Source organism: Larimichthys crocea, chromosome XII, assembly GCF_000972845.2.
Source record: "Larimichthys crocea isolate SSNF chromosome XII, L_crocea_2.0, whole genome shotgun sequence".
NCBI classification, from domain to species: Eukaryota; Metazoa; Chordata; class Actinopteri; family Sciaenidae; genus Larimichthys; species Larimichthys crocea.
This window is the reverse complement of record NC_040022.1, coordinates 21723824-21739759: the sequence shown is the minus strand read 5'-3', so window position 1 is coordinate 21739759 and position 15936 is coordinate 21723824. Positions and strand designations below refer to the sequence as shown.

At 42.3% G+C, this 15936-nt stretch overlaps 1 protein-coding gene across 3 annotated transcripts in view; it reads left to right on the top strand.

Moving 5' to 3' along the window:
- Positions 1-1384: 1384 nt before the first annotated feature.
- The window catches only part of tnrc6c1 (trinucleotide repeat containing adaptor 6C1), a 42788-nt gene continuing 28236 nt past the window's right edge, over positions 1385-15936 (top strand). For all 3 annotated transcript variants that reach the window (XM_019261894.2, XM_019261895.2, XM_019261893.2), the window contains exons 1-3: positions 1385-1624; positions 7673-7775; positions 8647-8668. In XM_019261894.2, coding sequence (XP_019117439.2) covers positions 1413-1624; positions 7673-7775; positions 8647-8668 — 337 coding nt within the window. In that variant the 5' untranslated portion in view covers positions 1385-1412. The remainder of the gene's footprint in view (positions 1625-7672; positions 7776-8646; positions 8669-15936) is intronic.

Below are 15936 nucleotides of genomic sequence, written 5' to 3'. Positions count from 1 at the left end.
AAATGTCAGATGGATTTCCCCCTTTTTCTCCATTCCTACACACACTTATGTACTGTTGACATGTACAGTACGTGCCTGCTGGATGGGATAACCACCGGCTAACCATGACCCTAAAAGGATTAGGTGGATTAGGAGAATAAATGTTCTGAACATTGTTACAAAGGGTTTCACAACCTGCCATTAATCCATCAATCCATGGTGCAAACATTTGCCGTCAACATAGCAGAATATAAAGTAAAAAAAATAGCACATTTATAAAAGTAGCAATACAACAATGTAAAAATATTCCACTTTGAATACAATCTGAGGGATTGCACCTCTGTAGACATAAAAACAAACAAACACACAAACAAACAAACAAACAAAACAAAAGACATTTTATTTAAGGTGTCTAGCCACTAGCTACTTTTAAAGATTTAATTGGTTTTGATCGTTGTGGTTTTTATGTTTGTTGAATTGTTTTTTTTTTATTTGTATGCAGTTGCTCTTAACTGAGTATAGTGTTTTTAGTTTTAGAGAAATGTTGAGTTGCAAACACAAATGCTGCGGTCTTTTAGCTACGTTTATAACTTTGGGATGGTTGTTGAAATTATTGCTGTTTAATAATTAGTTTTACTGTTGTAGTTTTTATGTTTGCTGAATTTTTTTTTTTAATTTTTATGCAGCTGCTCTTAAACTTCTTTTAAGTTTTTGCCTTTTTTTGTTCTAACATTTTTATAATTTTATGTATTTCATTTCTGTATTACCTATTCTGCTGGATTCAATTTATTACTGTCTATTTGTGTCTTTATTTCGCTCTGTGTGAAGCACTTTGGGCTGCATGTTTGCATGGAAGGTGCTTTATATATATTTTTGTTGATTGCCTGTTTGTTTGTTTTTTGTCTATTGTAGAGGCTGGCTGATACTTTTGTCTGTTCGTTGTGGGTTCGTTCTACTTCTGTAGCGTATATTACACTTTCTGCTGCTGTAATAAGTGAATTTTACCCATTGTGGGATAAATAAAGTATAATCTAATCTAATATAAATAAATAAGGTACTTACTAGCCATCACTACTGCACATATACATTGACTCAAAGATTAAAAAAAACACACAGTTGCATTGAGCACTAACACTATTTACAGTAGAAATTGTGCCCTCTGTTGGTGTAAAAACATTAGCACGGGCTCCATGTTGCAGCTCAGTTGTTGTTGTTCTGTTAAACCCTCACAGGGGCAAGCTCAGCTCTTTACACGTTGTTTGTTGTCGCCTGTGTTTTGCTTTTACTTTCTTCTTTTTCTTTTTTTTTTCTTGCTGTATATCTGAAGGAGTGAGGCCAGCTTTAGGAGAGCGCATCAGCTCAGACAGAGCGAGGAGGAGGAGAGAGAGGGAGGGGAGAGAGGAGGGGAGTGATGGAGAGGGGCTGCAGTTGTCATGGAAACGCCGAGGGGGCTGGAGGAGGAGGAGGGAGGAGCATTAGGAAGTGGGACCAGTGTTTTGTTATTGAAGGTCACGTGGCACGGCGAGGCCCCTCCCCCCTCCGTTACCACCGATTCAACCGTCTCGAGCTGCTGCTCCGGTCAGTTACTACAAAATGGCTGCAGAGGCTCCGCCGCCGCCGACGAGATCCTCCTGATCGCTCCATGGTAGGATTTATTAATCCAGTTTGAAGGAGGTGGGTGGAGGTGGAGGGGGTGGGGTTGTGTTTGTAGCACGACATATTTTTTTTTGCACCTTGTCGCTTTTTTTTTTTTTTTTTTTTTTTTTCTCTCCCTCCGCTTGCGGAAATAGGGCGAAGTTATAAACATGGCAGCTGTTTGATGGGAATGAAAATATTTTCAGCTCAGCCCACTTTGACATCAGTGTTGTTGTTTTTTACTTCGTGCATGGGGTGCTAAGCTTTTTTTTTTTTTTTTTTTTTTTGTAGTGCATTCGTGGTTATACTCTGTGTTGTTGAGGGAAAAAAAAAAAGCAGCGCAGTGGCTTCATGATTCAAGGACACACTGCTGTGTTATTGCTTGTTGAGTTGTCGTATTTGTAGCCAGGCATTGGTTGCATTGGTGTGCAGCAAACCTGACATGGATATTGTTGCAGCTCATGCCTGGATCTAACATGCATCACCTGATTGGTAGTAAACGCATTAGAGCATAATCACTGTGCTCATGTCCTCTTACTTTTTCCACTTTCATTTCCTCTGCATCCTTCATCCATTCAGCCATTTACTCACTCAGTATAGTTGGTTTTATTTTGAAAGGAATGTTACAAATGCTGCAGTCTTTTTTAGCTATGTTTGTAACCTTGGGATGGTTGTTGAAAATTATTGCCAGACTGTTTTAATAATTAATAATTCACTAGTCAGTGCACGGTTTGAGCATTGGCGAGTGTAAACCTCCAGATATGATTCATCCATGATTGCTTCCTGTGCTCCCCTCACCATAGAGACGGTCGTCGTTGCCTGGCTCCTGCTGCAGCTTGATATCCTGCAGTGACACACAGTCCTAATGGGGAAGGCAGTGTGTACAGACTGGGAATGCCAGCACCCTGATGCATGTAGAGGGCAGGCTGACGTAAGCTTTGAGGCCCGCTGGTTTTACTAATGTGTTAGAGTCCCTAATTTGGGCCTGGGCCTGGCAAGGGATGAAGAGATGGTGGTGGAAAAGGGAAGAGGGGGGGGTGGCGTTTCTGTCCCTGCTGGGTCAGGGGGCCCCAGTGAGCACCCAAAGCCTCTGAAAGAGGCAGTGTGTATTCACAGAGAGGCGCCAAAGGGGGCTTGATAACAAAAACAGGCCACTAAATACTGTGATTACTATAAGGCTTAGGTCATAGCCCCACTTTCAGTTCAAAACTCTCGATGGCGTTTTTAACTTAGCGCCGGACCAGAAGGCTCGAGGGGCAGTTTTGCCAGATTGTGTCATTCGGGTTTGGCGGGTTGTTTGGTGTCAGTGATCAGATGCTTACATGGAGTCCTCACTGGAAATGATGAGCTCTGTTTTGAAGTAAAACTATGTTTTTAAAAGCTAGTTTGCGTCAATACTAGTTTCATTTATCCCGTGTTGTTTTTCGAGCGCCGGCGTGGCTGTCAATACGCTTTTGCACAGCTTACTTCTTAAAGGCGTCATCAGTATTAAATAAATTCAAATTCTCTGTAATGGGGTGTCAGACTCTTGGCAGTATTTTTAGATAAATGCCACTTTAAAGCATTTTCCTAATTGTCCTTTGCAGAAATAAAAAATAAAGAGCACACCATCAGTCTTACTGTTGCTCAGAGTTATGTGAGGCTTGATTTTTATTTTTTTTTTGATTTATGAAGACAACTGTGGAAACAGTGGAAAAGGCTACATTATTGGACTTTAATAAGACATTTGTTAGGGATGTTCTTTGATCCGTTGTACCAGTAAATAGCCAATCACGGCTTGTGAAAGTGTTCCCGAGCAGACAACTGACATTAGGATTGGATGTAGTTCTTTTGGACTGTGTCCATACAAGTTATTTTAGGGCCGGTTCAGCATGCCAGGAGTGCAGCATAAGTTTCTCTTTTCCTTGTCGTCAGGCCCGGGTCAGAAAGCATTAACATGACCACTCTGAGAATAGCTTCAAGTACTTTAGCGAGTGCAATCCTCTTTGCAGAGCACAAGGATTTTGTTAGTGCTTACCCAGCAGTTTTCTAAACCCCTCGCACAATTTCAAAGGTAGTATTGACATTGACTAACTTGGTCCTTTTTTGGCTTTTTGTTTTCACGCTCGTGCGTTTTGAAAACCTGCCGAACAGATCAGATATTTTTCAGGGCAAGTTGAAAAAGTGCAATTGTGCAGAAAAGCAGAGGGGGCTGCACATTCTGCCATAGCAGTGGCGGCGGCGGCGGCGGCTGCTGTGGTTGCTAGTGAACGTTCTCCCAAGGGCTCGCCGTGCTCTTGTTTGGCTTGCAGCGATGGCATTCCTGGCTCTGTGCCCAGCGACTGCCGTCTAGCACCCCTTCCCCCATCTCTCACACACACACACAAACCAGACCCCATCAGTTGCAGCCCCCTCATCTTCATCGCTCCAATGTGGGGCACCTAGGCATTTACATATCCACGATTCACCTTGCACACGCCGACACTCCTTCCTCTTCGCCTCCGCTCAATTTTCTACAAATTTTACACCTGCTGTTATTAGGCTGTCCTTGGTCTCTCTCCAGTCTGACACTGTTTTTCCTCCTTACGCCTTCCTTTGTCAGCAGAGTGAGTGTCTGGTTTTAAGAGGGACACCAAGCTCTAATCCCCTTGTTCTGACAGGAGGGTGTAATTCCACAACAGAGCTGAGCTCATTGACCTGCGTCCTTCATATCAACACGAGCTGTGCTGCCACAAACGATCATGCTCACGATATAGCCGACCCATTACTACAAGTAAACACTGAATGAAATGTTTGTGTGATTTCACATCTTTATTAATCTACTTTTGATAAAAGGTCTCCTTGGAATTGGGTTTATTTCTGCAAACCTAGTCTTTATTTTAAAATAGTGGTTTAATTAAAGTTTTGTCTTATGCCCGTTACCAGTGCATCATCAGGAGGTGCCATTGCTGCATCCTCCCCATCAGTCAGCAATCTAAGGGACAAACATCTGTCTGAGCTAGACAGATGTTCGACGGCCCTCATATATAGAGAGACTCTGTCCTGTCCCTGACTGTCCAGCTCAGGGACCAAATGTTTCTTAAACTGAAATCATTTTGACACTTTTGCTCGACACTCACTCTTTTCATCCGGGTTGGAGGCCCGACAGCAGCTCACATTAACTGGAGCATCTCTCTTATCCTCTGATCCTACATGACACAAGCCCCACTGATGCCTTTGAAAGGAGCAGCACCAGCTATATTTAGCATGGCAGCTGCACCGGCAGGTTCCACATCCAGACCCTTGGAGGTAAAAAAAAACAAAACAAAAACAAGTGTTAATGATGTGAATTGGTAGATGGAGGCGGTGTGTGTTTTTTGTGTTGAAGCGAAATTCCAACAACATAATCTGTGGCATACAGTCTGGCCTTCACTCGGGCCTGGAGTGTTGCAGGATTGACTGAATTCAGTTTTCAGCTCCTGCAAACATTGAAAGCATGTGCTGGGTTAGCCAGGAGGCCCAGTGTGGTAACAATTTGTTAGAGTTGAAACATTAAAATCTGGACGGAAAATAAAAAACTGTGCTGAGAAAACTAGTCACAGGTTGTTGTTTTTTTTTGTTTGCTTGCCTGTTTGTTTCATTGTTTTTTTGTGTATTTGGATCTGTTAGCAGTGGTTAATGACTCACAAAGGTTTTTATGACCTCTTTACAGCGAGATGGTATTAGATGGTAGATTTGTTATTGAACTTAATTCAAATGAATGTGCCCTTAATTCAGAACAGCCACGGTTGGGGCTGTTTTATCACTTAGTAAATCATGTCTAATGTCTGTCTACCAAAGGTATGTTAAAACATTTGTTGCCCACAGTTGGGTACGGTTGATTTAAGGACACAATTAACTATTTATTTAGTTGTTTCCTTGTCTGTTTGTCTGTCACTGTGATTTGCTTCTTTCTACAGAAAGTATAATGCACAGGTTTCCCCCTAAGAAATGTGCAGTGCTCTAATTTGATTCCTGATCTACTGGATCTACTGTTAAAGAACAGATAAAGAAAAATTGTGGGCTCTGATCTTCGCGGTAAATGGCAAGCTTCGCCCACGGTGACCCTTTGTCACCTCTTTGCTACCCGCCGTGCAGTCTGAGAGCAGAGGTGAACGTGGCTTCTCAGAGATGGTGGCAGAAGTCGCTGTCGTCTAGTTCCCAAAACATTGCTGCATATTTTTACAAGCTCAGATTGGGAAAACAAAAGTTTTCCATGATGCAAGACTGGCATCTTGTTCTTCGTTGTTTTCAAAGAATCTTTTTCACATATTTCTGTACATTTAAGTCAGGCGATGAATACTAATTGTCTTGTAAACAAATAAAACTCCGCTATATATTCCCAACATATCCTCATCGGACACTTCATTAGGTACAATCTAATGAGATCCACAGCCATATATTCTTCTTTTCTGTAGCTTATAGTCACTGTCAGAAAGGTAATGATTTTACTTTAGGTTGTAGTCGTAGTGGCGTCGTACTGCAGTGCTTTACACTGAAAAGTGTTTCTAATATTCTGACCCTTCCATGAAACACCTCTGAGATCAGTACCTCTTTGACAGTGTCAATCTAAACTGAAGTTATTATCTTTATCGGGGCAAACTTCATGGCACAGCCGATGTATTGGATCATAATGAAAGGGGCATGTCCAATATAATCCTACTCTGTCTCTCCGTTTGATTCATTTCTGTCATAGAAATGGTTCCAATGACTATATTATGTGTCACTGAATTGATATTATCGATCCAGAGGTAGTGTGGCGGCAGGATGGTTTATTTGAATGCTGGTGAAGTGTTTTATGCTTTCTTACTTTCCTGTCATCTCCATGAAAGTCTCTGAATGAAATATTTGAAAGACAGTGTCATAGAAAAACAACAACGTTTCATTATATCTGGCTAAGTGTAAGCCGTGGTTGTTGTTGTTTTCTAACTTTTTATTAATGGTTTTTCATCATTTTGGGTGAAGTTATTACATTTCCTGTCAGGTTTAAGAAAGAATAGTTGTTGTCTTTTGATGGTTTGTTTGTATTTTTGACTATTCAAACCACTCTCTTGAACCCACGCTGTCATGCCACGCTCCAAGCCCCCGACTCAATTGTTTAATTATAAGGTTACATTTGTGCTTTAGTTGTTGATGCTTGTCAAGTTCACCTCGTTTTTTCCAATTCCATTATTGAACCCCCACAACCAAACTGATTTTAGCGCAGTGCTTAAGGGCGCTGTCTGTCTCCTCCTGACTGCTCACCACCGCCTCAGGGAGCGCTTGTTGCCAGGCAATGGCACACACCGCTGTCGCCTGCAGCAGCATAGGCATGGCAGGAGGAAATGATGGTTTCATGTACAGTTTTGCATTTAACATTCAAGGAACCTGATACCAATTTATGTGTTTTTCTTAAAAAGCCTTTTATTTATTTGTTCTTCTGTGATAGACATAGAGTAGCTCTCAACTGGATGGACTTGCACATAAAACAATGGGGCATTGTCAGGTGGAGGGTGTAACTTTGTCTCAGGACAGGGTAGAGAAAGTGAATGTAATTACCTGGTAGGTGCAGAGAAGTTGTCAACACATGAAAGGCGTCTTCATCGCAGAATATCGGCATTTATTCTTTTTCTGTGGTCACATTAGCCGTGTTGAGATGTGTTACCCCGGCTGGGTGTATACACCAAAGAATTGAGGGTCTCATTGGCCCCCACTGTACTAGACCTGCAAGGCCTCCCTAATGGTTTCCAGAGCCTACCCCAAAGACCACCAGACTAAAACACACACACACATGCACAGTTCAAAACAACCAAAGTTTGTCAAGAAATATGACGCTTAAGAGCGCAAAAGAAACCCACATTCTTCTGTCTGGTGGTTGTATTACTACTAAGCATGTGATCTTGTGTGTTACAACAGCAGCCATTGACAACACTGATTTTACCCAGGAGAGCAACAATTGAACAATGCAGCTAAACAAAAAGAAATCACATTTGCAGTTCACCTGTTTGAGGAGAACATCTACTCAGTTGTTGCTTGGTATAATAGCCACATCCATCTCTCTCTCTTCTTCTTTTTTTTTTAGCTGTGAGAAGAAGCAAAAAACACGAGAAGAGAACCATTTGATGGAAGATAAGAAAAAGAAAAAGCAAGAAGAAAAGAAAAAGAAAGACGCTGCTCAGAAAAAGGTAAGCTTGCGGCGGGTCCTCTTATCTGACACATGCGCATCTTTTAGTTTTCATTTGCCTCTGCCTGCAGTTTATTAAAAAAAAACGTTCCGGTTTAAAGAGTTCAATGTCAGTTCATTTGTGGCAACAAAAAAAAAAAGAAATGCCGCCCGAGACAGTGCATGCTTCCACTTCCCTTTTCCTCGGCCGATCTAAGACGAAACTTCTGTAAAGCCATCTGCGCTATTTTAAATATTAGGTGGTGCACAACCACGAGCGCAGCACCTCGAGCATGCTCAGGTGTGTCTGCTGCAGTTACATCAAGTCGATCACATGCATTTTGTCATGTGTGTTTCCTCAGGAGCAATAACCCAGAACTTGTGGTCATCATCCGTGTCTTTACCCCGCTTCCCCCCCCCACCTTCTGCTCACTTTTTCCTTCATCTGTTTTCAGTGTTATCTTAACAGGTTAGCCTGCTGTTCGCTGTAATACCATTTATGTATCCTTGACCCTTGTGTCCAGTCCTGCTGGAGTATATTTTGTGTGTTTCTTAATTTATGAGAGGAGCATTCGTAGTTATCTATTTTATTCCCTCTCCGGTTACAAACCCAATGAACCCTTTCACCCTGTCGCAGTAGGAATGAACATGAACCTCTTAGCATTTCAATAGACGAGCAAAACCAGCCCCTGAACATTTTGTTCCGATTGGCCTGGCTAGTTGCTCCGGCACTGTAGTGCAGCTGGCGAGCAAGGCCAATGCGACTCAGATGTTGATGCAGCTTTAACATTTAGGCCCTCGATTTTCATGTATACGTGGAAAAAAAATACTTCATTATAAGTTATTTTGAGTCTTCTTACTATTGCTAATCATTTTCCCTTTTTCTTTTCCAGGCCACAGAACAGATAACCAAAGGTGAGTTGTGACTGTATTCAAACTTTATTATCTTTATTGAGTAATATGTTGTTTTTTGATCCTTTGCTTTCTTTTCTTACAATCTGCTGCACATAGCGTAACACAAAAAGTGTCAGTGCAAGCAAATATATATGCCGTGATCCTTGCTACGAGTTTGTGACATGATGTTTTCAAACAGAAGGGAGACCTATTGTGTGGGTGTGTTAAATTGCGTATCCTCATAATTGGATGCAAGACTGCTTTTTTGCCTCACAGCCTCAATTTGCCCTCGGTTCACCGCTGTGCAATTTGGGTGTGAAGCATTAACTTTTATTATGGTAAAACATCTTTAACTGAAAACATTAGCAGCAGCCAGGTGGTCCATACTACCTGAGCCAAAATAGAGGCCAGGTGCCCATACAAGACTAATAAGGAGCATGGGGATGGTGCAGCTGCTCCTCAGGCCTCCCCACGGGCTCCTCAGGCATACCTAGGAGGGTAAAGGTGAGGAGTAATCTCAGAAGAGAAGAAAACAGAAAGAAAGAACCACAAAACAAAAACACAAAAAAGATAGGAGTGAATAAAGTTGCCTGAAAGGTGACTTCTGTAGGGAAGAGTGTGCTTAGCTTGCATGTTTTGAAGTCCTCCTCTGTGGCAACCACAGACTCACTCTTCACTTTGTCTCCCGAAGCCAATGCTCTTAATGACCAGAGAGAGGCGGGTAGGCAGCGTTGGACAGTCAGTCAGTCAGCCCAGGAGCAGATCTCCTGGTCTAGATGAGCAGGCAGATGGGAGAGGGACTTAATGTCTCTCAAGGGATGGGCAGGGCAAAATCTGATTACAACTTCTGGTAGACTTTGGCAGCATGGCCCAAATGGCAACAAGAGAATGCATACCTAATTGCAGTGTGAGTGTCTTTATGTGCCTAAAGCTGTGTTCAGACAAATGTGTTTGTGTGAGTTTGGCAGCTGATTTTCTTTAGATCAGTAAAAAAAGGAAGTTGATGGGTGTTCACTTGTGCAGGGATGCAACAGATCACAAAACTCACTTGAGTCGTATCACAGGTTTGAGTTACGGATTGGATCGCTCTCTCTTTTTCAAGTCATTTAAAATGTACTCATTTGGCTCTGATCTAGTTGCCTGCCTCTGTCTGTAGTCACCACTCTTCATAGCTTTATTTGATCTGAAGAAGAACACTGAAGGCTACTGTGCCACAGACAGGCAAAGAGGATGGAGCTGCTCCAGTGAGTGAGCAGAGCTGTGTGCTGTAGGGAAGGCAGCATTGTCGAAGTTGCAATAAACATCAAAATCTTTTGATCTGATTACCAGCACGCCCAGTTTCACAGTTTTATACCACTGAAAATGCCCGAAGTCACAGCCAACAGGATTCCACTCAATGGTATTTGCTCTTTCCTAACCCAGTAAAACGCACCACACATCATGTTTTGTCCGTCCTTTCCCTGCAACTCTGCATCAGGATGTATAGAATCATTACTTTAAAAACAACAACCGTAGTAAAACTATTGATGTTAGTTAAATTTTGCATTTAATCTGCGGTTTACATGCGTGCTGAACCGTGGAGAGAGGGCTTCAGTACGGATCACAGATCTGCTACGTTCCGTTACACTATTGTGGGTGCACAGAACTGTGAATTTCTTTATCATCAAGGGTCAACGCCTTGACCCCACACTCTCTCCCTGAAGGATGAGTTAATGAGACTCTAATGTCACAGAGGTGCCCCCTCTCTCCAGCCCCTTACTCCTCTTGTCTGAGTCACCCTCAGCCCCTCACAGCTGCACTAATGAATGTGATCTGGGTTAGCTGTTAGTATTCTCTTTGTCTCTTATCTACTTTGTGTTGTTTCATAGCATCCACAAATTGACCTATATACTATGCTTTTCTCCCCATCTTCAAACTAGGCTATGATGTGCACAATTATTTTCTTGGCTGCTGCTCATAACAACAACAACAACATGCCATGACCTCATTTTAACTGTCATCTTCACACACTGAGATGTCACATTTGACTTTTTAGCACATGCGGCATATTTGTTGTACTTCGACGTGCTTGTATGCATCGTTTTCAACCACGCGTCTTGTTTTTTTTTGTTTTTTTTTCTGAGGATTAACCGTAGGATTTCAGTAACTAATCAGCTTGTTGACTTGGAAAATGTTGCTATTATTGTTTCAGATCAGTTTCAGTCAGAGATGCAGAAGGATCTCTTTAAATCTAGAGTTAATTTCAAATCAAAGAATATTTATAATGATATGATTTATTTAATTTTTTGTATCTAATGGCTTATTTTACATTTTAAAAAAAAATCGATTTATTGACTAATCAACAAAGGGAGACAGATTGTCTCTGATACTAATGCAGGGTATACTGGGAGCTAATTAGGAGAACAGAGATAGTGCGCAGGCTGAATAAACAGGCATCCATACACAGGAGATCTCCGGGAAGACCCTGAGCACCATAGTAACACTACACCACCTCCTGTCTGGTCTAGCAAGAGAGGCCCACCCTGGGACCAGCAGGAGGAAAATAGGAGTAGAAGAAGAAGGTGGGCTCTGAGGAAAGATCTGTTGTTGTGGTTAAATTTGTGCAGGGTGTAGGGAGGTAGCTGCTAAAACACGGTGCCTTTTTGGTTGGTTTGAGAGAGGTAGAAAAAGACAGGGCGCGAGTTGAAGAAACAGACGGAGCCATGTGAAACTGTGAGAATGCACGGCAGTTTCCTGTTTGCCGGCACAGCTGAGGGGGCCCTTTGTAGGATACTTCTACTGGCTCAGTTCTCTGACACACTCTCTCTCTCTCTCTCTACCAGTCCCCTTAACACCAAACGCCAGCAGCATATGTACATTGTGTGCTTGTTCAAACACAAACATGTGGTTTTACTCATGTAGTTTTACATTGCTACTCACAGATACTACATGAACTCCTCTGCCTCACAGAGAATGTCATAAAAAATCACCAGCAAGTGTAGCACGTTCACCTTCGATTACTAAAACAGCTATAAGGTTGCTTTCACACCTAACCTGTTTGGTACAGTTAGAACAATTTCTGGTACGTTTACCTGGTTAATCTGGTTCGTTTTGGGCTGGTCTGTTGAACTCTGGTTGAGGACTCCGGTGCGGTTTCATTTGTGGTTTGAGAGCAAAATGGCAAGCCACAGGATTTTTATGATGGTAGATATGTGATTTTTAGCATGAATTCAAAGGCTAAACTGTATGTATGTGTGTCAGCATGTGAGTGAAAAGAGGTTTGTGAACCACTCAGTAAATTATTCCCCTGTCATACAACGTAAAATATGCAGCACTTTCCTCTGTTTACATGAATTTTATTTACCCCTGTTGGTCCATGAGGCGCTGATGAAGTCCAGTCATTGAATTCAAATCAAATCAAATCAAATCAATTTTATTTGTATAGCCCAAAGTCACAAAGTACATTTGCCTCAGAGGGCTTTACAATCTGTACAGGGAGTGACACCCTCTGTCCTTAGACCCTCGGTTCGAGTGAGGAAAAACTTGCCCACAAAAACCTTTAACAGGGAAAAAAATGTGGAAGAAACCTCAGGAAGAGCCACAGAGGAGGGATCCCTCTCCCAGGACGGACAGACGTGCAATGGATGTCACGTGTACAGGACAAATCAACACAAACATATTACCTACCAGTTCAGTGTACAAATCCAGTCTAAACACACAACAACAATTATCTTATTTTTCCCTCTGGTCCAGACCAGATGAACAAAAATATAGAGGTGGAAAAGAACACAAAAATATGCATGTGTAAGTATCTACTAATGGATAAATATAGTAACATTCGTATAGCTCCTTACTTAGAAACTCATGTCTGGAGTGGAGATGCTGTCTGTAACCACTGTGTCACAGCATATGTCAACGTCACAGCCGAGCCAAACCTTAATAGTAAGTATTGGTCCCATGACAGCTATTGTGAACCACAGGAGAGGCCTTCTGCCACCAACAAGCTGTACTAGAGTTCATTTCTAAGGGTTAATGAGCTATTGAGTTCCTATCCCCATCAAAGATAGGACGCAACATACATGCACATCACAGCGCACGTTTACATGCAATAAAAGATAACATTATTATAAAGTAGTGTCGCGGCAGTAATTTCATAACAGATTAATTTGCCGTTCCACATTCGCTTAATTACGCCCAGCGCTTTGTGTTCGAGAGCCATAAATTGCGGTGTGATCAGGGGGAATTTATGTGCGCCTCTCGTCACCGCCTCTTCTACATGTCTTATCCCAGGAAGCACAGCATAAATGGATACAGCGGCGGTGATGATAAACCACATTATAAAGAGCAACGGAGGTAGTGGCTTGTGGGGCGTTAGGCTATAAATTTGTGCATATGAGCTTATTGTCGTTAGATTTATCGTCACTTCAGTCATTTAAATCATCATTAACACAACTTATAAGTGGACCTGGTTTTGACATAATGTCTTTTTCAGGGTAATCTGATCAAAAACAGCTCTAGGGGGGGCCACACACAGATGTTAATGAAGTTAAGTCAATCTGGTGCCACAGAGGTTAGTGGGAAATATAAAAATGTGTGTTTATATTGTGTAAAGTGGTTTTATAAGTTGTGAATTTAAGTATATTATACTTTATAACTTTAAATGGAGCTGAGATGTGGAGGGATGGATCATCCCTTTCTAATGTAGGAATACATCGGAGATCTTCCTTCTTATGAAGTTTGAGCAAAACGAAACAAACGCAGGTAAAATCACAGCCTCTTGCAGTTTCTCTATGAAGCTAATATTGCATTCCCAATCATTTTTCAATGAATTGTGTTGGCCCAACATGTGCTGCCCAGGTCAGGACAGGACGTTCCACTCTCTTTCACACATCACTTCCTCTAAATCATAACAGACAGAGGAATCTGCCTGCCTGCAGCTGTTGGCACAAAAGGCCAGGGACAGAGGAGTGAGTCTGTCTGTGTCCTCCACCTGTCTTCTGAGAGCAGTGGACATACAGGCAACCCTCTTCCAATCTGACTATCAGCAGCAGCAGCAGAGAGTAACTACTGCTGGTGTTGACATGGAGTATATTATAGCACTCAGGTGTGTTATTATGTTGTATCGTTCAGATATCTAGCTGTCGTTTGGTAAATGCTCTGACCTATATACCCTTTCTTCACACGGTGCTGTCAGACATCAGGTGCCTTTTCAAAATAGCATTTTTGTCTGCGTGTTGAATGAGATGCAGTGAGGGCAAGGTTTTCTCTTTTTCAATACAGAGTCATTTATTCACTTTTAATTAAGCCCTTTAATCTACTCTCTTGTGAGGCTCACTGCTCACATTGTAAAGCCCACAGGAGGAAAGAGACGGAGAACCTTAAAGACATGCCTGCCTTTCCTCGCTCATGATTCAGAGATTACTCTTTTTGCTGCCTCTGCTTTATTGCACATCTGATAAGGATCTAGTCATTTCCATGTTTCCTTTACTTCAATTAGAGTAGTGTACTGTAATACTCTGGCAGCAACACGAGATATATGATACACTTGAAATGCAGCGCACTAAAGAGATGGCACGCATCGTGGACAATTTGTCAAACTCTGATACACATGGATGAAAGGACAAGGATGCATGTTTGTGTTTATGTATCTATGTATTATGTATTTTTATCTAGTGTGGATAACTAAATCTGCACCTCCAGATTTTATGTCTATGTTAAACTTTATTTTGTCCCTCGAAACAATAGACTGTGTCTGAATGGCTGTAGCAGAAGCCAGTGATTGAGTGAAGGCACACATCCGACTGGACACCGAGCAACAGCAGCCCTGTTTTAGAGAACGAAGATGTTCTTCAGGTAGTTTGTAAAAAGCATTCATTCAGGCCTTAAATTGGTCGATTAAAGGCTCAGCTATAGAAAGCTTATAATCACTCACAAACAAAACTTTTGCGCTCACGTCTGTGTAGACTCCACCCGAGGGCGAGATCCACCTCGATGAATGGAAAGCAGAGTCAGCACGATGCTATTATTAAACCTCAAGATAGAAGTGTATTGATCGGCAGCTGCCCATGTCCCAAGTTCTCCTCAGGTCCAAATTTAAAACCGTTCCAGTATCAGTTATTAAATAAACTGTACTCTGCACAATATGATATTTTCCCAACAAAGGAAAGTGCTTCGTGAAGTTCATATGAGCAGCACCTTTTGTTTGCTGATGTTTGACTCACAATCATAGCTTTGTAATTTGATGTATTATTGTTATTATGTATTTAACTTATTTCTTTAATTGTTCTATAACACGGCCACTACTGATCTTATTATTGCAATGCTTGCATCGGCTAGTCTACCTATGAAAGTCTGTTTCTCCTGTGGGTCTCGAGCAGATGCTATCTTTGGACGACCACTCGTAAAACTCACGCACAGAGAGAATCTTTTGTCAGGAGGTCATGTGGCCTGTTTTTATGCTTTCGCCCAGAAGTGGAGCATCGACGCTCTTCACTCCTCTCCTCTTCCACGTACCCCACCACCTCCCCCCTCAACCACCTCTATGTCTTAGACAGTCAGGCAAGCAGGCTATCATCTTTTCTCTTAGAAAATTAAACCCCCTTTTAAAGTGGAAAATGGGATGTCTTCCTCTGTGTGAAGTGCACACAGCCCCAAGGCTTCGGTTTGATGTGCATCTTTGATGAACTGGGAATTCTCCTGTGCACCCACACAGCTGAGGACTGTGTTTTTTTTCTTGCAAATAAGCTGTCAGAGCAAGAGGCTCTGATCTTTTTTAAAAAGATTTTTACTCCATTTCTCTTTTTTTTTTCTGCAAAACGCTGCCCTGTGACAGTCACGGTGAATAAGCCACACCTTGTTGAAGCCAGAGATCGTCAACATACTGACTAACAACGTGCATACTGAAATACTGAATGTGCAGGACTTAAGAAGAAGAATCCATTGCAGTGTGGCGTACTATACGCAAATCGTGTTGTAATTGTAAGCGGATTTAGACCCGAGCTGGTTTCAGGCAGTGAGACTTGAGCTCACAGTGGAGCGCTTAAGGGGGGTGGAGACTGTCTTACACACACACACACACACATATCATTCTCTTCATCACGTACCCTCCCTGCTCTACCTCCTTCCCTTCCTCCTGTACGTCAGCTCTCTCTTTTGCTCTCTCTCTCTCTCTCTCCCGCTCCCTCCCTCTGCCGTCTCGTCTCTTCTCTCCGATTGGCTGACAGAGCAGCGAGCCAGCTTCCCCCTTCCCCCAGCTTCCAGAAGAATCTACGTCACACACACACCAGAGAGTCCCAACTGTATAACGATAG